General features: G+C 56.9%; 1 protein-coding gene and 1 long non-coding RNA gene across 3 annotated transcripts in view; both read right to left on the bottom strand.

Annotated features, from left to right (window-relative positions):
* Positions 1-210: 210 nt before the first annotated feature.
* On the bottom strand, positions 211-15,708 carry CANT1 (calcium activated nucleotidase 1). Of its 2 annotated transcripts, XM_064495436.1 has the most exons (5): positions 15,615-15,708; positions 5,667-5,820; positions 5,168-5,507; positions 3,239-3,442; positions 211-2,426 (listed from the first exon to the last, which is right to left on the bottom strand). In XM_064495436.1, exons 2-5 carry the CDS (start codon positions 5,796-5,798, stop codon positions 2,056-2,058), a joined length of 1,047 nt encoding a protein of 348 aa, XP_064351506.1. In that variant the 5' UTR covers positions 5,799-5,820; positions 15,615-15,708; the 3' UTR covers positions 211-2,055. The 2 variants fall into 2 exon arrangements, with proteins under 2 accessions (XP_064351506.1, XP_031325089.1); XM_031469229.2 differs by having other exon boundaries at positions 5,168-5,820.
* Positions 15,709-17,421: 1,713 nt separating this feature from the next.
* The window catches only part of LOC105105798 (uncharacterized), a 45,613-nt gene continuing 41,268 nt past the window's right edge, over positions 17,422-21,766 (bottom strand). The window contains exon 5 of the long non-coding RNA XR_010384538.1: positions 17,422-21,276. This is a non-coding gene — a long non-coding RNA (uncharacterized LOC105105798). The remainder of the gene's footprint in view (positions 21,277-21,766) is intronic.

Below are 21,766 nucleotides of genomic sequence, written 5' to 3'. Positions count from 1 at the left end.
TGGACTGCACGACTCAGTTTCCAGAAAGGCTCCTGGCTGCAGAGGTTCATGGGTCCCTTTCCCATGAATTCCCGTGGCAAGAATGCCTCTGGCCTGCTCCTTGCCAGGATCCCTTCTCACCCCAACAGGGGGCGCACCCTTCACTCAGCCTATGAGGCTCGCCAGCTCTGTATTCCCTGGGGGGCCACCAACAGCCCACACAGACCAAGAGACAAAAAGAACTCATTTTATTGTTTACAAAACAATGGCTCCAGTAGGAAGGAACACAATCATTACCCTTACAGCAGCGAAAATAGGGGGGAGGGTGGAGAGGGAAGTCTAGCTTCAGAATATTTAAAAATCACATGGGAAAATGGTACTTCCGGGTACCTGGGCAGAGGGTCTCAACTCAGTGACTGTCCCCAGACCTCCAAGCTTCCTAATTCCATCTCTGTGTTTTTAAGATCACACAGCCTTAATGTCATGGATGTTTATCAAGGAGGCAGTTCAGGCCAGCTGGGCAAAGTCAGAAAAGACGTGGGCCTTCCCAGCTACGTCTGGTAGGAGCTGAGTTCCAGAGAAACGTGTCACATTCAAAACCTTGTTTTCCATTTCTTGCTATTTGTCTTATAGCCGAAGGAACAACCAGTGCAAGAGAGAGGGCTCCTTCCTAGGTTCCCTCTGAGCGGCTGTGTTAAAGTTGGGGAGTCGGGGAGTCTGTGAGACGGGGCCCCCCGGGAACAGCCAGAGCCTGAAGGACGGCCCTTCCGGCCATCAGGAGCCTCCATCCTCCTGAGGGGTGAGGTAGCTTCTGGGTGAGTGGGCTGATGGCGACAGTCCTTCCAGGCTTGGGTTCGGCTGACCTCTCTCCCAAACCCTCTGCCTTTACCCAGGAGAGTGGAGGAGAGACCGCAGGGATTAAGATACGCCAAGGTCTGTGCAAAGAGTTTCCAGGGAGAAGAGGCTACAAAGCTCCCATCAGGAAGAGGAGGAATAAAGGCCAGGACAGAAAACACAGGGCAGGCAGGCCTCGTCCACAAGCGCCAGGGTAAAGGAGTCCCAGCGCCTGGGGCTGGGTGTAGGCTTGAGCCAGGAGATAAAAATTCAACTCATTCATTAAATCCCTTAAAGGCCTGACAACTCCTGATAGTTGCTAGAAAAAGGCAGTGCATCTTTGTCCTTATCTTTGCATCCTTTGGCCAAGGACTCAGAAATGCCTGAAAACCCGCCTTAATAATTATCACTTCCTCCACTGAGGGGAATGAATTTGTTAACTGCAAGACTTTGCTCTGATAAGGTTTGGCGGTTCCACTTCATAAGAAGGGAAACTGCTTTAATTAATATAAGTTAATAATTAAAATTTCAGAGTGCTACACTGCCACCAAATTCCCCCAGAGGGGAGAACGGGTCGGTCACCTGAATGGAGGTGTCTGATGTGAGGCTCGGGGGGCACACGGGGGCCCGTGCCCAGCTTGCAGCACGTGGGGCAGACCGTTCTGGGGGCCTGCCTGGCTCACCCAGCCCTGTGATGTCCTGCAGTGTAAACACGTTCTCTTCCAGGGCCTGCAGGGGCGGATTTAATGGCCGAGGTTCACAGGAAGGATGAGAAGGGGCGGGCCCCAAGCAGGCAGGCCCACTTCAGCCTCACTGTTTTGTTCCCCTGGGGGGCACACTGCCTGACACGCAGTAGGAGCTCAGGAAATATTTATTGAACAAAAGAACAAATGGTAAGAAAAGAAAGGGGGGAGATAAAGAGGGGGGGTCCTCAAGCTGAGACGCCTGCAACGACCAGCTTCTGCCACCAGATGGCAGTGCAGGGACACGCGAGGCCGTGGCCCGGAACCAGCCCTTCCCTGCTGCGGAGCCGCGTCTCAGGCTGCACTACACACCCTGGGCTGAGCTCCTATTCTGGAAATCTCTAAACCAGGCACGCCTCAGAGTTCCGAGAAAAAGAAAAAAAAAGGGCAAAACTAAACACCACATAAAAGTGCAGTCCTCGGGTCTTTATAGAATCTGGGGCCTGACAGGGCTTCAAACAGCCCGTCCCGGCCGGGCTCCCCGTCCTGGCGCCTCAGCCTAAACGAACTCGATGCCCTCGTACTTCACGCTCCCGACCTTGGTCTCGGGCAGGAGGAAGCGTCCGTCCAGCGTGAAGGCCATGATGTAGGTAGCGATCTGGCCACTGTCCTCCTCGGACTTGAGGGCCACGATGATCTGGTCGTCGGTGTTGGGGATGAACTTGAAGGAGGAGAAGCCGTGCGTGGGGACCACCTCGCCCACGCGGCTGACGGTGATGTCACCGAAGTCCGGGGTGGCGCTCAGCAGCAGGTTGGTCCCCCTGCGCTCGTCCTCCCTCTCGCTGTAGCGCGCATGGCTGGCCCGGCGCGGCAGGAAGAACCAGCGCTGCAGCGTGTCGCTCCAGCAGGCGGACTCGTGGATGAGGTAGCCTGGGGACACAGGGGCCGGTCACCCGCTGCCCTGCCCCGCCCTCCCCCAGTCCTGCAGGCGGGGTGGCCCGGGCCCAAGCAGCACGGCCGGCATCTTCTCCTTAGGTCTCCGTCTGTCTGTTTCCAACTGTCCAGCATAACCAAGCCAGGAGTGCAGCACAGACCGAGGGGCCGGGCGGAATCTCCCCAGCCACCCTGCCTCCTGGCTTTCCCAGCGCCGCTGAGTAGCCGTGGCTGTGAGGTCTGTCTGTCTTTTGACTCCTTGGTGCTACTCAAGGGGCACAGAGGAGAACCCAGGGGAAGGGAGCGACAGGAACATGCAGGTTTGATCTGTGAAGACAGATCAGGACAGGTGGGGAGAGGCCAGCTCGAAGCTGAGAAGGAAGCACGTTCCCTTTGTGTTTAAGGATGGAAACTGAGCCTGTCTGGGGGTGAAGCCCTGTCCTCAGAGTCACGTCCCCCAAGACTAGAGGGGACCGGGCCACTCCAAGCATCACAGCTCCCACCACAAACCAAGACTCCATGAAGCGAAGACAAGAACCAAAGTCCCGTGCACCTGCTCCCACTGCATTAGGTGCGAGGCCCCACCCCAGGGGAGCAGCCAGGACGCTCAGACAGGGCTGCAGCCCGAGCCCACAGGGGCCGTCTGTCGGGGTGAGTCGGAGAGAAAGAAAATGGCTCACTGACCCCAGAATCCACAGGCCTGGCAGGAGGAGCCATCAGAGACAGCCAATCCATCACACAAGCAAGAAGCAAACACACTCGCAGCCACCCACCTGTTCAGTGCCCGCCCCGGGGCCCGGGGATCTCACCTGGTGGCCGGATCCCAGCGGCGGCCCGCAGGGCATTGTAGCTGGACACCCAGTTCTCGTGGTCCACACTGCCCCTGTAGCCCACCACCTTCACCCACTCCGGGTTCTCGTTCAGCACCTCCCCTGTGGCGGTGGTCCACTCCTTGCCCAGGCCGCCCACATACAGATGCTCATCCTTCACGGCTAGCCACTCAGCTTTGAAGCCTGGGGACAGGGAGACAGGGCGGGTGTGAGATGACAGCCAGCCCTCTGCTAGCCTGGCTCCCGTGGGTCCGGTCAGGCAAGCGCAAAAGAGCCTCTCAGCCCGGCGGCCTTTGGTGTCAGAGGTCACCTATGTTGGACTGACTCGGGGCAGCGACAGGAGCAGGGAACGGGCCAGCCTGGCTGGGAGCTCCATCCCCAGGGGTTGGCAGTTGGGCCCCTCTCCTTAGAGCAATCCCCCGGGGTTCGCGTAGGGCAGACGGGCACCACCTCCCTCTCCCTGTCCTCCGGGAACCACCGTGCTTTTCTTCCAAACTCAGTGCAGGAACTCTCCATGGGCACCTGCTCCGGCATGGCTGCGTCACCGGCCCCGCAGCCCCGAGAGGCCCGAGCTCCACTCTGAAGCTCCTAGGATCCTCGTTTCTCAGGCTGTCAGCCCCAACTCAGGACTATGCCCCACCCGAGGGAAGTGTCACGGAGACAGCCTGCTGTCCTCGCTGTTACACCTGACAGGTCCCCAGGCGAAGTACACGCCGGCGGCCAGAGCTGAGCAAGGGGCCTGGCGTGGGGGCCCACGGTGGCCATGCCAACCAGCGTGCGTATCTCCTCAGACAGGTTTACTGCTGGGGACCCAGTTTGGAAGGCTATGGGGGTGCTTCTGTTCTTCTAGAATGTTCCCACCTGCTCGTACACCACGTTCTCAGTCGCGCCTGCTTCCCAAGCATTTCCCAAGCCCCTCGCCGGCCCCGGGGCTGCCCCGTGAGGCGCTTGTCCGCAGGTGGCTCCAGGGCACTTCTCGCTGCTCCCCCTGGGTGACCTGAGCACAGGGCGACCCCAGGCTCCCTGTGCCTCACGTTCCTCCCACTCCAAGGGGCAAACAGAGCTACCAGATGGGGCCTAACCACGGACTGTCAAGACAAGCAATGGGCAACCAACATTTTCTCTAAAACCTGCCAACTTGTCCCAGCCTTGGGCAAATGCAGGAGAGATTTTACCACCAGGGGAGGGTCACGGGGAGGGACCGGCAGCCGGTGCAGGGCTCAGCGAGTTAATGTGATTCTACCTTTGACCTCAGATGCCTGCAGTGGAGTTTAGCCTTCTAGAAGGTGCGGATCCGCCTGAGAGCACAGGTGCACACAGAAGTTTGTGTCACCTCTCCTGCCACCCCAACTGACCGCTCTGGGCTCTCAGGTGACCCCTTGTAGCTCTGTTCCCGCCTGCTGGCCAACAGCAGAGTTGGTGGACGGCCCATGGCTGCTGTCTGAGGTTGGATGCCACTCAAGGCGGGGGTCACTGCTGCCCACACACAGACCCTCCTTCTGCTGGGTTTTCAGAAGGGAGAAGTTTGCTTTTTAATAAAGTCTCGGTTCCAAATGAGAAGACCTGACACCCCCCTAGCTTTAAAGGAAAGATGTGTGGAGGACACAGTCCCAGCGTGCTCTCCAGACACCGTTTAAGATGCAAAAAGGGGCTCGTTCCTGAGGGCCAATGAGAGCAGTGGTGGTGGAGCCCAGCCCTTCTCCTGGAGGGTCCCCGGCTGTTCCCCAGCAGAGGCTCACACCTCGGGGTACCACTTCAGTCTGAGGTCTCATGGCTCTCCCCAATGTCCCCTCCCTCTGGACCCATGGCTGTTTCACTGCACACGTGTGTAAACCTAGCCAGCTGACGGTCAGCCCTGACCTGTCCTCTGGCACTGCAACTCGGCCCCGGGGACAGCGGCCCACTTACCTTTCCCCACAGTTCCATCACCATCAGACAGAATCACCCAAGGAATGGCCCTGGAGCCTTCAATCTGGTAGACAACCCCCGTCCGGTCGTCCACAGAGTACAGCTTCCCGTTGAAGACGATCAGATCCGACAGCTCCATGCCCCGCCCCTTTTCCGCCAGGTGGGACTCCAGGACCCCGTGGCCGGGGTCCCACTCCACAGCCACCCTGTCCCCGCTGTCTGACAAGGTCAGATAGCCCTTCTTCAGGTAACTGACCCAGGTGTTTTCCTCCTGGGCCCTTGACTCCATGTCCAGGTCGGCGATAAGGGCGATTCGGTACCGAGTCCCGCCCAGCGTCCTCTGGGGGGCAGACAAGGGGTAGGTGTCATTGTACCGGTCAGCGGGCGCCTGGCCGAGCCTCCAGTTGTGGGCATTGGGTGCGGGGGCCCGGCCAGGAGGCGGGCGGTGGGCGTAGAGCAGCCAGAGGATGGCAGCGCCCACGAAGGATGGCAGAATCACCTTCCAGCGGGGGCGGAAGCGGGGGTCTGCGGCCTTGGTCATGGACGCCAGCACGGGAAGGCCCCCCACGCTGATCCGGAGGGAGTGCATAGACTCATTCCATTCCGGGGGGTTGGAGGGCTGCACGGGCATCAGAGTGAAGGGCAGACGGGACCTGCAACCCAGGGAGAGAGGGGAGAGGTCAGCGACCCGCCAGGCATGGCACCTGCCACTTTCATGAGGGTGCAGGTCTGAGGCCTCGACACCGCGATCGTCCCTACTCCCGTGGCTTAACTAAACCCTGTCTCTAGTGGTGTCTCCAGTGGTGTCTCTGTTCCCTCTTATTCAGTAAGATGAGAAGTCCCTCCAAAGCAAAATTATTCCATCTCCTCTGTCCCAGCGGGCAAGACAGAAAGCTCAGAGAGAGAAAGTTCTGTGTGGGCTGGTGCTCTGCAGTCTTGGGAAAGAGGAAACAGCAGCGAGTGAGGGCAGGGGTGGGAGGGAAGGTGGGGGTCAGGCGGGGCAGGAAAACAGAGAGGGTACAGGTCTGTATTTTAATCAAAGGTCACCTCAGCCATGAAGCCCTCCCTGATGGCTCTGCTCCTGACGGCACCCTCCAGCCCCTTCCTTGGCATCTGTCACCACCCAACATCACATTACAGTTATCAGTTTGTCCATGTGTGTCCCAGCTCCTAGTGCACAGAGCAGACACATGCTCATTGAGTCAGTGGGTTTTTAACCTCCTCCTGGGTTAGGGTTCTGTAATATACAATTTTTAGTATAAAACATATTCAAGCCAAACAGAAACAGTTCTGGTTTTGGCAACACCTGTCCCCAGTGCCTTTCTGTGATGTGCATGGCTGAGGGACCAGGGTTGGACACCCAGGAGCCCAGCCTGTCAGCGCCCCTGCTGCAAGGACAGCTGGGCTTGCTGGCGCCTGGCATGGCCTCGAGGCAGAGCTCCAGGGCCGGTGGCAGCCAGGAACAGCAGCTCTTGTCCCCAGCAGCTCAGCGAGGCCACAGCAGTCCTGGGGTGGAATCAGCAGAATGCCAGCCCTTGGCTGTAACTCAGGAGGTCCCAGCCTGAGACACTTCCCTCGGGCCACAGAACAGGTCTGCCTCGGTCCCCGAAACGACCCCGGACAGGCAGATGCTCCTCCCCCCACCAGGCAGCAGCTGGGAAGGGCATGGGGACTTGCGTGGTGCTTCTGCACCACCTGGATGCCCCATGCAGACCAGACGGCCCAGCCCCAAGGACGGAAAACCACGGCAGCAGGTCCACACGGAAGCCAGGCCTTCCCTTGCCCTCGCTTTTTGGAAAGGTTCTTAGGTTCTGGCCACAGGGGCAAGTGCAGAGAAGCAACCTCTAAAGAGCAAGCAAGATGCAGGGGGCCCACAAAGGGGCCTCGGAGCCCCTCCCGCCCCCTCTCCAGGTGCTGGCCCCTGCGCCCTCCTCCCTGAGGAAGCAGCCCCCCAAGCTGCCACGGAGCTGGTCGCTGAGGCCTCTGCAGGGGAAACCGGAGTCTCGGCCCTTCCTCTGCCGGCACCAAACCAAGGCTTCTAAAGCGCTGCTGAGCCGAAGCCGCCCAGTGCCCGCGCCCTCAGCCGTACGCCTCAGCTCCTCGGCAAAATTCCGCCTGGGCTTCTAACACGCGTCCTAAACACAAGTCTTACTCCCCTCTCTCCTCAAACCTATTTGCCCCTACATCCTCCCCCAGGAAGAGGCGGTGCTGAAAGACGGCTGTCATCGCGTGGGGCAGATCAGAGCTTCCACTGAAACCCCAGCAGATGCATTCTTCTGGACAAAAGATCATGAACCACCACCACCGCCTCGAAAGGCAAAGGCAGAGGAACCACCACCACAGCTCCCTCCTTAGGGAGAACCTCCTCCCTCAGCGGCCTGAGCAATCGGAGCAATCCGGCCATCCGCCCCCTCGGCCCTTCTCACCGGAACCGCACGGCCTCCCTCCCGCCCTGCAGCCACTCCCCGCCCACCTCCACTGGTGCCCCGCAGCCAGCGACACCTGCTATTCAAGTGAGTCCACGGGCTGTGTCACTGCCTGCTTCGTGAGCAAACCCCGGCTACGTCCGAGACCCCGCCAGCCCTCACCCCTCAGAGAGCCAGCTTCTCTGCACACCAACCCGAACAGCCACGCCGCCTCCCTCGTCCCCCAGGGCATGGCTAGCTGTCCCTCTGCCCCGGACCTGCACTTTCCACACGGCTGCCTGACTTCCCCATCCAGGGTTTCTAAAGATATCAGCTCCTCGGAAGGACCTCTCTGCCAACCCTGTGCCCTCCCACCCTTTCCCGCAGCATCCAGCTTCTCCCCACTGCCCTCAGTGTCTTATGTCATCATGTCCTCTCTGCCTTCACTCCTTGGGCAGGGGCTGGCCCAGGGTGAGCCCACACTCCTGGCTGACAGCCGGGCAAGCCAGGGCACACTTGCTGAAGGAAGGAAAGGTACACCCACTTCCTGAGCAGCCCCTCCGCCCCTGGCCCCAAGCCCCAGCTTGGTTACACTGCAAGCCCACAGCCCGGGACCCAGCCCTGATGGTGGAGCGGCCCCACTGTCACAGAGCTACAGGTTCAGGGGACACAGCACCTGGCAGCGCAGAGGTGTCACCATTGCGATGTGTCGTCCTCCCTACCCCGGGTCGACTCTCTCCATCCCTGAGTTGCCACCCTCACTGCCACCACGTCTCCTGCCCGCCCGCTCCCGGCCAACTCCACAGCTGCCATCAGCAGCCAGGGGCTGGTGGAAGCCATGCAGGCGCCCACGCCTCCCGGGCACTGCTGCTCTTCTGGGTCCTTCTCAGCCTGTGCTTGTCCAGATCTCCCCCCGAGCCACCGTTCCACCCCCAGATTACACTCTCAGATACACTGAAAGTGCCCAGTAAATGCTGTGGGTGAACGGGGACCCTGTGAATCCAGGAATGAACAGAGAGCCCATCCCCACTCGGTGACACCTCTGTCCCTCCCCACCCTCTCCACCCTGGCCAAGGTTCACTCTCCTGTCCCTCCTGGGTGCTCCATGCCGGGGTCCGCCTCTGCTCCCGGAGATGACCCCCCAGCAGGCCTGCTCCTGGGGCACAGCCCCAAGACCCCAACCCTGGGGTGTCCTGCCCCATCTCCTCCCCGTAGGCACGGAGACACAAGTGGTGACCCGCCTGCGGTCCTCCTTCCCTGCAGCCCGCCTCTTCTCCTTCTGAATCCACACCTCTTAGCCCGAACCTTTCCCCCAAATTCCAGGCCAGCAGCCCAGCTGCGGAGCCTCCTGCCCCAGGAACAGGTGGCCCTTCAGGAATGTACTGCTGGCTGAGGGCCTCCCAGCCACCAGCGGTCAACCAGGGCAGAGGTCAAAATCGCTCCCTCACCTCCTCATGTCCGGCAGGTGCCAGGTCCCCTCACCCGTCCGCACCTGGCTCTGGATTCCCACCCCCACTGCCCCGGTCCTGTCCTACCCTGGGGTCCTGATGACCCAGATTGTCTGGGTCCAACCTGAGCTCTGCCACCTACCAGCTGCGTGACCTCAGACAAGTGAGTCACTCCTCTGGGCCTCCGTTTCTCCACGTGTAAACTGTGCAAGTAGTGTGCGGGCCTCCCAGTGCTGTGGCCGGAGGGGTTGGACCTGGGAGGACTCGGCGCTGACCACCCACTGCTGTCCGGCTGCTTCCCTCCTCACTTTACCAGCACCTTCACCCATCGGCCTGGAGGGCCCGGCCCTGCACGTAAAGCTGGCAGATCCTGCAGAGTCAAGGACTGCTCAGCCCGCAAAGCTGATTCCTCCACAGGGAGTGTGCAGACCCCAGGTCTAGACCCTCTCCAACCATCCTCCACACAATTGAGAGAAAGACTTTCCTAAAAAGTGAATCTTTACTAGTGCCTGGTGCCCTCCTGTTGAAGGACAAGCAGCGTGCGCTCCCCGCGCACAGCACCGTGCTGTTTCCAGCCCCATGTTCCAGCTGCCAATCCCTGCACGTGGAACCACCTAGAAGTCCCTGGCTGTCCCATGAGAGCCGTGCCTCCATTGCCCCTTCCCCTCCTGCCCTGTGTCTATGGTGAAGCGCTCCCCCCACACCAGCGAGCACCCCTCCTGTGAGGGACTGACACTGGTCCCAAAGGCGCCCAGGCTGAGTCCCAGAAGCTGTGGACGTCCCCTTCCACAGCAAGAGACACTGCAGGTGTAAGCAAGTGAAGGGCAGGGCGATGGGGACACTGTCTAGGTGGCCCTAAACGCAGTCATGAGTGCCCCCACAGAAGGGAGGCAGAGGAAGACGTGATGACTAAGAAGAGAAGGCCATGCGACCACAGCCGAGAAACGCATGGGGCCCCCAGAAGCTGGAAGAGGCGAGGACGGACTGTCCCCTGGAGACTTCGCAGGGAGCGTGGCCCTGCCCACACCGCCATCTCAGCCCAGTGACAAGACACTGGATTTCAGCCTCCAGAACTATGAGAACACAGGTGTTGTCTTCAGCCAACAAGCCCGCGGTGACGTGTTACAGCAGCCGGGGAAACAAGCGCACCCCGCATCCCCGGCGCCGCCTGTGTGGGGCCCCTCCCCGGGACGAGGCTCAGCCGCGGTGCGGCCCGGCCTGCCCGCAAGGTCCGGTAACAGCCTCCCCACTCAGCTCTGAGCCCCAGCGGGGAAGGGGCTCTGCTCAGCCAGGATGGTTCCCAGGACCTAAGGACACCTGGGGCTCAGTCATTCGACTGCACTCAGTGCCTGAACTCGGGCTGCTTCCAGAAAATCCCTTTAGCTTCCCCACTGGATCAAAGCCCAGCTGTGGTCTCCATCCCTCCTTAGGACCCCAAGGCATTACTTTTATTTTGGACAAAAGAATGTTTCCAATCCGATGCCTTTTCACGACATGCCACACGTTGCCGTTTATCAACTAAAACTGATGGCGGGCTGCTGTAGTGTCTTGTTGCCGCTGGAGGCCTGGTGCCAAGCGAGGGCCTGAATTTTTACTAAAAACCAAAAGCAAAAATCTGCCACCCACGAGAACCAACAGAAACGAGTCAGCTGCAGGTGAGAGGTAAAGGGGCAGGAGCCATTCCCGGAAGGGCCTGTCTGAGGCCTCCCCTTGCCCACACTCCTCCAAACAGTTTAAATGTTTGCTTTACGGTGACCACAGCTGTGTCAACCCCACCACGTGCAGCATAACGGGTGATTTTATATAATCAGGAAAATCAGAACCAAGGCGCCACAGTAAAGAGTCACGGGCTCTTTGGCCGGCTCGGCGCACCTGTTCAGGTGAGCCTGCACCCAAGTCCTCTCCTGCTCAGAAGCCCCAGGGGACCGCTCTCCTGCCAGCTTGCTTCCTCCTGCACCAGCCACACTGCAACATCCCCGGAAAGAAGTTCCTGGTTGTCAAGGAGCGACAACCACCCAGGAGGCTCGAGTCCTACTTTCCTTCCCCGGCCCGTCTCTCTAGGGAGGGTGTCAAGAATGGCTCAATGACATGCATGCTTTTCTGGTTCTGTCAAACCAAGACTTCCCTGGAAAACAGACAAAACAGCCAGACGTGGTGTCTGGGTCTGTCCCCTTGCCAGGGGCTCCCAGATCCCAGGGGAGCAGCACGATTTCTTGCTGCCCGCCCAGGGAGACACTGTCTCCCCACCCCAGGAGCTGCAGCCCCTCCAGCCAGGTGACGGTTAAGAATGAGGACAGGCTCAGACACCCCGACCCTCACGGGGCACCCTCGGGCCTTTGCCATCGGACTCTACCACGGCTTAGACGGAAATGGGCAGCGACCTCCGACCCAGCCAACAGCCAAGGGTCTCCCACTGTGGCTTCTTCCAGGAACTGCTTGTGACAGGTGGCAGGGCAAACAGGTTTAACCACAGCTGCCAGGGCAAACCCCTCCCTTTCAGGATCCAGGAGGGCAGGAAGCGACAGGGGGCGGGAGACTAGGAGGCCCTCTTCCCGCTCCCTCTCCTCCCAGCCTCTGCTCCTGCAGAACAGCTGCCTCCCCTGCCCTCCTTGGTCTCTGAACCGCCCCAGAGAGCCTTATCCAACAGGAGGCTGGTGTCGGAGTTCCTGCTCTGCTCATGGCCAAAGGGCGCTTCCTGGTGAGAAAGTAAAGAGCCAATCCCGCTGACATCACCGATACTTCAGGGCGGCAAAGACAGGGGCCAAGGGCTTCGAAGCCCCTGCGAGCCAGCATCTCAGAGAACGCTGCTGATGTGTCTCCGGAAGTGGGCCAGGCTCCTTGAAAATGTGACCTGACTCAACGCACTCTTCTGTTTTGGACTCTCCAGGGCTGACGGTTGCACTAGAAAAGTCCATTTCAAGTCTGGACAGGGGCGGACAGCAGACGGACACCAGGAAGGACGGAAAAGGTCACAGGAGCCCAGTGTGTCCGTCAGGGACCACCGAGGCCACTCCTCCCAGCGGGGGACTTCCCTCACGGCTGAGGCTGCAGGTCCCCCCACCCCCTACTCCAAGGGCAACAGGCACTCACAGCTGCTTGCTGAATCCAGTCAAATGCGGTTCCAGACAACTGGCTCTCCTGCCCGCTGTGCTGGTTTTCACGTCACCACCCAAGAGGAGGGAATTAGTTTTCCGACGCAGCTCTAACAAATCACTGCAGACTCGGCAGCCTAAACACCGCAAACAGAAGTGCGGCACGGGTCTCACTGGGCTAACATCAGGGCCGTGTCCCTCCCTGAGGCTCCAGGGGAGAATCGGTTTCCTAGGTTTTTCCAGCATCTAATGGCCGCCCACATTTCTTGGCTGGTGGCCCCTTCCTCCACCTTCAAAGCCGGCAACATTGCGCCCCTCTGTCTTTGTGGCATCATTTCCCTCTGAATTCCTCTGGTCTCCCTCCTCCACTTTTAAAGACTCTGGGATTACACTGGGACCACTTGGATAATCCAGGCTGACTTCCCTTTTTTAAGGTCTCTGATTAACCACCTTAATTCTATCTGCTACCTTATTCCGCCCTTGCCACGTGTGTGATACGTTCGCAGATTCCGGGGGTCAGGATGTGGACATCTCGGGGGCCCACTTTTCTGCCCACCACAAGGAGGGAGACAGAGAAAGAACCTCCAGCTCTTCCTGAGGGGCAGGGTCGTTCACACGTGGCTCTGTCCCTGGGGCGTCACGATGGCCCACAGTTTGCACTCATTCCATCATAATGGGGCTGCAGGGGCTTCAGCTGTACCATCAACGTTAAACTTGGAGGATTTTTAGCACAAAGTTACCTTCCCAATTGAAAGTAACATCCCAGACACCACCACACTTCACTGGGGTTGATTCCCAGAGAGCCCATTTATATGGGAACACAATCACCCTACGATCAACCCGAATCAGGGCTGGCTCTCACTGACAGTGGAGCTGCACCTGCAAGAACCCATCTTCTCTCCCACCTTCCTCAGTGGGCCGCATCGCTGGGAATCACTCAACCTTCAGGACCCTTCGGAGCCCTTGTGGGCGGGCTCCGAGCTCCTCCTCACCCCGACACTGCCACTCGCCATGTGTATCCGGTCTGGCCCCCAGGGCTGCACACTGCCATCTGGAGCCCTACTCCTGCCTCACCTCCGGCCTGCTCCCCAGGCTGAACACGGACAGGAGGGCTCTGCTTCAGAACCTGAAGCTGTACGTTCCATTTAATGACTGGGCTTATCACAGATAAACAAGGAGGATCCAAAAAAAAAAAAAGTAGACAAGAGAAAACCGAACATCTTCCCACACACATTTCTCTATTATTAGGATTATTTTTTTCCCTAATTGATCACCTTGGTCTAATGAAAAGGGAAGTCAACAAAGAAGTCCTTAAAAATCAATATAAAAGTTTTAGATTCCTCCAATGTTGGCATTTAATAAGAGCTTTCCAGGAATCTCCACAGGCCAGAGAGTTACTAAAGGGAAAAGAGAAATCGCTGTCTTTCTTTCTTCCCAGAGCCCTAGGGACCAGTCCACAAACGCCTGGACAAAAGAGAAATGACTTCCTTGTCCCAGTGTGGGTCCATTTCAGGACTCTGGACTGCACTCCCAGACCCGAGGACACCCTGGTTGTGAGGGAGAAAACACTGGAGCATTTATCCACCAGCCCCGCATGGTTGCTGAGAAGGCTGCCACGTTGCTGCCCGGGAAGTCCTGAGACCCAGATGAAAGGGCCGTGTGTCTGCGGGAGCCTGCAAGGGCTCACCTCAAAGGCCACATTCAGGGAGTGGGGTGAACACGGCTCCAGGCAGGAGCTGCTGGCCCTGCACCCTGGGTCCCTCCTCACTGCCTCTGGGGCTCGGGGAGGCCTGGCACATAAAAGTTCCCTCAAGTACCAGCAGCCGAGACCAACACGTCTACAGTGCTGCTGTGGGCTACGAAAACCAGACGTGAAGTACGTTCGGAGTGCATCTTTAAGGGGAAGAAAGGAGACTTTCAGCTGACAGAAAGAATCAAACGATCAGATCTACACTTCAACCAAGGGAACATACGGGTGGCATAAAGTGGAACCTGTACACCTGCCAAGTATGGGATTTCCTCCACCACCCTGTGATGTCACAGCAAGTCCCATGATCAAGTTAACTGGGACAAGAAAAAGAGTGAGGAGACTGAGAATCCTGTCCCCAGACCACTACAGTGGCCTTGTGACAGTGCTTGAACAAATCCACGCTTCATCTGAGTCCCCTCCCAGAAGACACCCTGGGCTGTGCAGGACCGGGCACCCCTACCAAGTGCAGAGGGATGGGGAGGCTGGCCCGTCCCTGTGCCTCAGCCTGAATAGAGGACTCACTGAGTCCAGCAGGGAGGGGCACTGGCTGCTCTGGGAGGAGCCCCACCCGGCCCACAGGCTCAGGCTGGCCTATTCCACTGAGCGGCCTGTGGGGTGGGGCTGGGGTAAGGGAGGGGCTACAGCCCAGCCTAGGAAGACCCTTCTCAGTCAAGCTCCTCAAAGGGAGAGCCTGCAGAGACCCCACCGCTCCTGAAGGGCTGCAGCACCCACTTCCTTTCCAGGGACCCCCCGTGACCCTACCCTACTGTCAAGTTCTGGTCCTTATACTGAAGAGCCAGCAAGACTCAGTCGACATCAGAAGACACATACTCCCAAACCTGTAATTTGTTAAGAACATGGTAGGAAAAGATGTCAAGCATGTACCCCCAGACAGGCATGAGAAATGGGGCCGGAGCTGGAGTGCTAAGGGACACCGGTCTCCTGGGAGACACTAACGTGCCTGGGAAATGATGTGTCCGGTAGACAGAAGGGTGAGCACAGGTGTAGGGGCCTGCCAAGCCTAGGGATACAGAGGGCAAGGGACAGGCAGCAAGCAGCAAGGATGGCCAAGGAGGTGCCTGTCCCCAGGGCTACTGCCCATCCAGACCAGATGCGGGGAGGGAAGGAGGGGAGGGTGGAAAGTTTGGGTGCAAAAGGAAGGAGAGTAAGCTGTGCTGAGGGGAAGGAGAGGAAGGCCTGCTGGGGTGGGGAAGGCTGGCCGGCTGCAGGTGTGACAAAGTGCCAGCCAGAGAGGGGAGGGCTCCCTACTCGGTCAGGAGAGGCCCTGCGGAGGTCAGAGCAGGGGCACTGAAATCACAGGGGGCAGGAAAGGGTTGTCCTCAGGGATAGAGAGGTGTCAGGAAGGGAATTTGTCCTTCAGGGTCAGAGGGGGTGATGTTCCATCGTAGTCAGAGGGAGGAGGTGTCCATAAGTCTGAGGGATGAAGGGTCTTGCAAGTCAGAGGGGTGGCGTCCCGCGCTAGTCAGAGGGGTCATGAGGCCCCCAAGTCAGAGGGGGGAGGTGTCCCGCAAGTCAGACGACGTAAGAGCCTTACAAGTCAGAGCGGGGAGGTGACCGCCACCAGATGGGAGACGGGGACAGTTTCTCAGAGTCAGGGAGGCGTCCCACCCCAGTCAGCGGGTCAGGGGGCAGGGACTCGGTTCGGTCAGACGGGGAGGGAACCTGCGGGGTCGGGGTCGGGACGCGGCGGGGTCGGCAGGCCCCGGCGGCCGTGGGCGGGCGGTCACTCACCCAGTGCGGGACGGCTCCGGGGCCCGCGGGGGGTCGGCCTCGCGGCGGGCAGTGCCGGGACCCAGCTGGCGGCCGACTTCCGCCCGGCGCGCTCGCCCCGCCTCCGGGCAACACGCTCCCGGCAGCCTCTGCTCTGCGGCGGCGCGCCGGGCGCGTGTAGGGGCTGCTGGGAGTTGTAGTTTTTGCTGCTCGGCGAGAGGGTCTGGGAGGAGGAGCTGCGGGCCAGGGGATGGACCAGAGGGAAGGGCGCGAAGTCTGCGCTGCCCACCCGCAGGTCTTCTCCACTGCGTTATTCAAGATCGTCGGCCAAGCGAAAATAGCAGGCGCATGGGATGAAGGCTATGGGGAAGGGATTGTCATTCCTCTAGCTGAAATTACAGGAGCCCCTCGCCTGGAGGCAGAGAAGCGTGGATTCCTCTCTGCCACCCTCATTCTCAGAGAGCCCCTCTCTTTGGCTCTTCCAGTTGGCCACATCGGAATGGTGATCAATTTCCAAAGATCAGGGCACAGGTCTACAGGCTGTGGTGTCCTAGGAGGAAGGTGCTGGGGATGGGGTGGAGGTTTTCGTGCCTCTGATTTACAATCAACTAACCAGGGTCTCTGATTCATCGGTTTTGCCAGTCTCCCCCACCAGCCCCCAAGTTGTTTTAATGGAAGTGTTAAAAGGCATCCCTGCCCCTCACTCCCAAGTCCTGCAGTGTACCTATTTTAGAAGTCCTGAAAAAAGCCCAGTAGCAGTGGAGCGTCAACCCAAGAGCTTGACGAGGAGGGTGCCTCAGTGCTCTTCTGGTCTGCACCTGATTCAGCCTTTGCTTGCCTGCAGACACCTTGGGTCTCTCATTAAATAACAGATGCACAAGGGGAAAATTCAAATTATATAAACGGTGCACTGTGAAAAACAACCCTCTCCTCTACCCTTTTCCGCATTCCTTGCCCAGAGGCAATCACTGTTACTAGTTTCCTGTGGTTATTCCTAGAGATACTTTATGACACACAAACCAATCATAAACACGTATATTAAATCACCTTTAAAAATAAAGCCAAATGGAAATATGCTAAACATGGTTCTGCATTTTTCTAGGGGGGTCAACCCTTCCTGAATTCATCTGTTTCCCATCATGCTAAGCTGAGTCCCAACGACACACCATATATACTATTATTATTTTAAATTATTCAAATCTTTCATTTATTAAGATACCTATATCTATATATGCTTACCAGCTTAGGAAATAAAACATTAGCCCTGTTACCTTGAAAGCTTTCTTGTTACTCCTCCCCGTTCCCAGCTCCCTTCCACCCCAAGAGGTAATCACTCTCCTGAATGTTGTATTAATCATTCTCGTGCTTTATCTTATAACTTTAGCAAGGAAGTGTGTATCCCTAAATAACATATATGCCTATTGTAACTTTTACAAAAATGAAATAAACCTGTCTGCAGTGGCTGAGAGATTGGGTCACGCCACAGATATTATCAGGTGTATTAACTTCACCAACTGATGGCATTAAGTGATTTCTCATTGCCTGATTACTGAGTGACTTCTTATGTTTTCTGGTTAGATTTCTCTTCTGCAGATGCCACAGAACTTCAGTGCTGTTTTCAGGGAAAAATCCATCCTTTTCAGTTGATCTGATACAAAGCCAGTTTTGTCATAGATCGAGTTTCCATGTTCACATGAGCCTGCTTGGGGACTTTCTATTACGTTGTGTTGGTATAATTTTTCACAGTGGCTCCAATACAACTGTCCTCATTACCACCTCTTTATAATAAGCCTTCAAATGTTGCAATCCCCCAGCCCCTTCATCCCACCCACCCCAACTTCTTGAGATTTGGAATGGGATTACTTTGAGCCTGTAGATTAATTGGGAGAGAACTGAGAATTTTTTTTTATGGTATGCTTTTCTGATTTACTTAGGTCTTCTTTAATGTTTTTCAATAGGGTTTGTAATTTTTCACTTCCCATTAATGCTTGTTCCATATCATTATATAGGAAGCTGCTTCCCTCTCTGAAGAGCTGTGTGTGTGCTATTCCACCATGTGATGTCCTGTCATTTATTTTACCAGGATTCTTGTGATGTCCTTTTAGGGTGTCTGTGATTTCTCTACATTACAGTAATGCTTTGGGGCATATCTTGGTTATTTGAGCACAAGTGTAAGTGTATCATAGGATACATTTTTAGAAGAAAGGTGACTAGATCAGAGGGGATTTGCATCCTCTAGGGAATAGACGCTGCCTTCCCGGGAGGCTGTGCCATGATGTTGCTCTCTTCCCAGTCAACAATGACTCCACGGTCATGTCCAACCAGGTTTTCCTTTGATTTTCCTTGTCCTCATCTTCTCTGCATCATCAGAGACATCACCGTGGCCTTCTCCTGGAAATTATCTCCTGTGTTTCTGCATAAAAGACTAAAAAGTCTTCCTTTTAAGCATTCATTCGTGTGTCTACTGGTTGGCTCATTCATTTCAGAGTTAGGTGCTTAGAACTGTGCAGTCCACCAGGGGGCCCTCCCATTTTGTGCATCCAGTAAAGTGGTGTTACCTAATTAGTCCTCTGTCTTCGTGTAACTGCAAGTGCTGAAAAGGAATTCCCAAAACAGGGCGGTAGACGTTGAGAGACGGAGAAGCTGAGGCATGGGGCATGAAATGGCTTGATTAGAGTCTGAAAGCACAGGAAGGGTAAAAAAAACAGACAAAATGGCAAGTGTAGAATCTTATCCCTACCCGCCCATCTTTGCATGGAGTCCAGAGCTGACTCCTTGGAGCGGGAGTGTCCTCTCCGGGTGTGAGGATGACGACCCTAAAGCAGATTAGCCTGTTCTGTCCTCGCAGCTGCCAGCCCGAGTCCCACCTGCCCCCGAGCCTTCCAGAACACCGGCAGCGCCCTCGGGGAGCAATGAGGGTGGGCCGGCGGCCAGGGAGGCTGGGTCTGGCGGCCAAGTTTCCATCTCGGCTCCTTCTCCAAATCTCCACGGAGACTCTCCCACCCCCATCCCTTGGCAGTGGGACGCCACCATCTGAGCCTGCCTGTCGCTACCCTTTGGAATGGAATTCAAAAGTTTGCAATACCAGTCTCTGCCCTTGACAGTGGGATGGTCGGGCAGCCCGGCCCAAAATAGCCGGGAGAGGCAGACCACTAGGGCCGAAGTGGGAAAAAAATCACAGCGCCGCTAATGACAGGCCGGGCTTATCCGGAACCGAGAGTCTTGCAGACGTTAACCGAGGTCACGTCGTTTTTTCCAGTGATGAGGAAACAGGCAGAGTGAGCTTCGTGACGTGCCCAGGAGAGACGGAACAGCCAAACCACGGAGGGCATGGAGTGTGCTGCCTCTGGGCGGATATTCCAGGAATGGGCCCCCTCCCCCCGTGGTGAGCCGCTGGGTTTTACATCCCATGAGCTGCCCTTGTCTGAGAACGTGGAGCCACTTGGGAACATCCAGGGGAACTTAAGGAGTTTGGCTCAGACATCCTTGTGTAGGAGGTGTGGGTTCCCAGGGAATTCCAGAATAGGCATGGTTGAGGCTGTCCTGGGAGCCTGAGAGACAGACCTCTTCGGGGGAGGGGGGTTCATGGTTCTGACTGGCCTTGGCCTCTGACCCATCGCAGGGCTGATGAAATCTTCCCCAGGCACCACTGCTGGCTTTGGGTTCTGATTTGTTAACATTGTGTTTTTTTGCCACGACTCTCGTCCCTAGCACTGGCTGGGACTGTCCAACAAGATCTTTGCTGAGAACATTCCTCCCCAGTTGCTGGTGGGGGTGGCTATGACCACAGTGGAGAGAACCAAGCATTGCCAAATCCACCGTCTTTCCTACTTACAACTTTAAAGCAGTGAGGAAGTACCCGACCAAGGGTCACCAGGGCCCCGGCTAGCTCCGTGTTTGCAGGATGTAATATTTCTTTTCTTGAGGGCTGACTTTGCTTTCTTCGGGAGCTTAGCCTCGTGACTCTTTGCCCAGTTGCCTGTTGGCTTGAGTTGTGGGCCTGGTGGCACCACCCGAGATATACTCAGATTCCCTTCCCATTCTCTGACTTCCCACGCCTCTGAGCCTTCTGTTTCTCACAAAAATCTTGGGAAACCCCAGGCTTCTGTCGCCATGGTGAGTATCACCCCCACCCCCAAGTTTCTGCCTCAAGAAAAATGAGTAATCTCTTTCTAACTCTTGGGAGATATGGGGGCTCTATCCAAGAGGAGAGAGGGGAGAAGATGACATTTATAACACTGATAGTTAAAAACGAACATTCTCACTCGCTTTACCCCAAATCCTCTAAATGCAAAAAGCTCTGAAAACCTCGTGTTCCCCTGAATTTGGCACGAACGAATCTGACAGAACAATGTGACTTGAATGGCTGTGAGACTAGGAATGGCCTTCATTTAACCCACTATAGACAACGCAAGGGTCGGATGAAGGGGCCCCGCCCAAAGCCGGCTGGGAAGATGCTCTAGTGACACTTGCACCCCACTCTGAACACATCTGACCTCAGAGGCTCCAGGTGAGAGATCCTGGACCTAGCTCTGCTTCAGAGACAAGGAGACTGAGGTGCCCCCAAGGTAGGGCAGCAACCCCAGGCCGAGGACTCGAAGCCTCCCGTTAGGACAAGCCAGATGCTGCCAGAAGGGGCGCTCGCTGTTTGGCTGTATTTCTAGAGCTCTGCTGTGTACTGGGCCTCCAAGTGCATGTCTTGGAATTATGTTAAAGGTAGCTGTCTTTCAGTTCTTGAACGCTAAAGCTGTCTTGCACAACGTGGGGCAAGAGAGCAGAACACATCTTCCATCTCCAGGGTTTTTCTTTCAAGCTGCGTGTCCCTGTGCTGAGTTCTGGTATCGGTCCAGGACCTTCCCAGGCCTGAGTCTCCTGGGTAGGGCCACAGCGAGCTTTCCTACTGCCCTCAGGGACTTCCCAGTTCACAGGAGTTCTGAGAAAGACCTGAATCCTTCAGCGTCGAAGAGGACAAAGGTCCTGCAGGGGGTGCGTGAAGACACAGCCTCCTTCCGCTTTCTTCTTGCCCTCTCCCTGCTGAGAAGGTTGTCTGAGGACAGAGCAATTAGGGGAAGGTCGGAGGTCAGCCAGTGTGCTGGGCCAGGGTCTTGTTGACCAGGAAATGCCCCTCGAGTTATGCACAGGAACGAAGACGTGCTTATCTTTGTGTTTTCCTGTCAGGGATGGAGGGTGTGCCAAACCTCAGACACATGCTGAAGATCGCGAGCGGTTCCGAGTCTCCTCATGCCGCTGAAGCCACATCCCCAGGGGCGACACAGGTACTTAATCTTGCCATGGTGTCCTTAAAGTTCTCCAGGGCCATGGAGGACCAGGACCATGTGTCCTTTTGCTCCCGCAAGGGCAGGTTGGCTGCCAGGGTCTCTCCACAGCCCCGAACCCTCACTCTTCTTCCATCTCCACGATCTTCAACTCACCCTGGTGCGAAGGTATGCTGGGTGGATGTCTGAAATGCACACCCTCCTCCTTCTGTTTCGATTTCTTAGCCTTCGAGGCAGACAGGTGCGGAGCAGAGGTGGAGAAGAAATTCCAAGGCAAGGAGGAGGCTCCTCGTCCCTGTTTCCAGCATCTCCTGTCTGGGTGGAGCCTGAGGGAGAGGCCTGGAGGAGTGCAGACCAAACAAAAAGTGCAGGCAGGACATCCAAGTGGATTGGCGAGACCAGGGGAGCTGGGGAGAAACAAAAACAGACAGAAAACCGTTATCGTCACAGCAGAGTTGTGTTTCTCAGACCAGATCCTTCCTCTTCCCTTCATAGGATAAGATGCTAGAACGATCAGTCTGACACAGTGTTTGTGGATGGAGACCCGCCTGACCTGGGGCAGCTCCCGGGAAGCCCAGGGCAGCTATCGGGATGCAGGGTGGGCAGGGGAGCTGTTGCGAAAGAGCTCATGTATAAGACGGCGAACGTGTCTGGTTTTCATATCAAGGAGTGAAAGGCCCGATAGAGACTGAGAAATGCTGACGTCCCTGCTGGCCCCACTCTGGCTCACGTGTCCTCTGGAAAGTCTGCACCCCGAGCTGGGGTTCCTAACCTTTGGATCACAGAGCCCTCTAAGACTCTGAACAAAGCACTGGGCCATCACCGTCCCACAATGCACATGTGTACACACACGTGCAATTCTGCGTTCTGCTTTGGGGGTTCAGATTCCCCCTGGAC

Source organism: Camelus dromedarius, chromosome 16 (assembly GCF_036321535.1).
Source record: "Camelus dromedarius isolate mCamDro1 chromosome 16, mCamDro1.pat, whole genome shotgun sequence".
NCBI lineage: Eukaryota > Metazoa > Chordata > Mammalia > Artiodactyla > Camelidae > Camelus > Camelus dromedarius.
The sequence above is the reverse complement of the archived record's forward strand: the minus strand, read 5'-3'. Positions and strand labels throughout refer to the sequence as shown.

Excerpts from the sequence above, each read along its gene's own strand:
- CANT1 (XM_031469229.2), bottom strand. The coding sequence starts at position 5,798 with ATGCCCGTGCAGCCCTCCAACCCCCCGGAATGGAATGAGTCTATGCAC. Across the intron at positions 3,443-5,167 it reads TGATGGAACTGTGGGGAAAG|GCTTCAAAGCTGAGTGGCTA; the intron begins GTAAGTGGGCCG and ends CCCTGTCCCCAG. Across the intron at positions 2,427-3,238 it reads CGCTGGGATCCGGCCACCAG|GCTACCTCATCCACGAGTCC; the intron begins GTGAGATCCCCG and ends CTGTGTCCCCAG.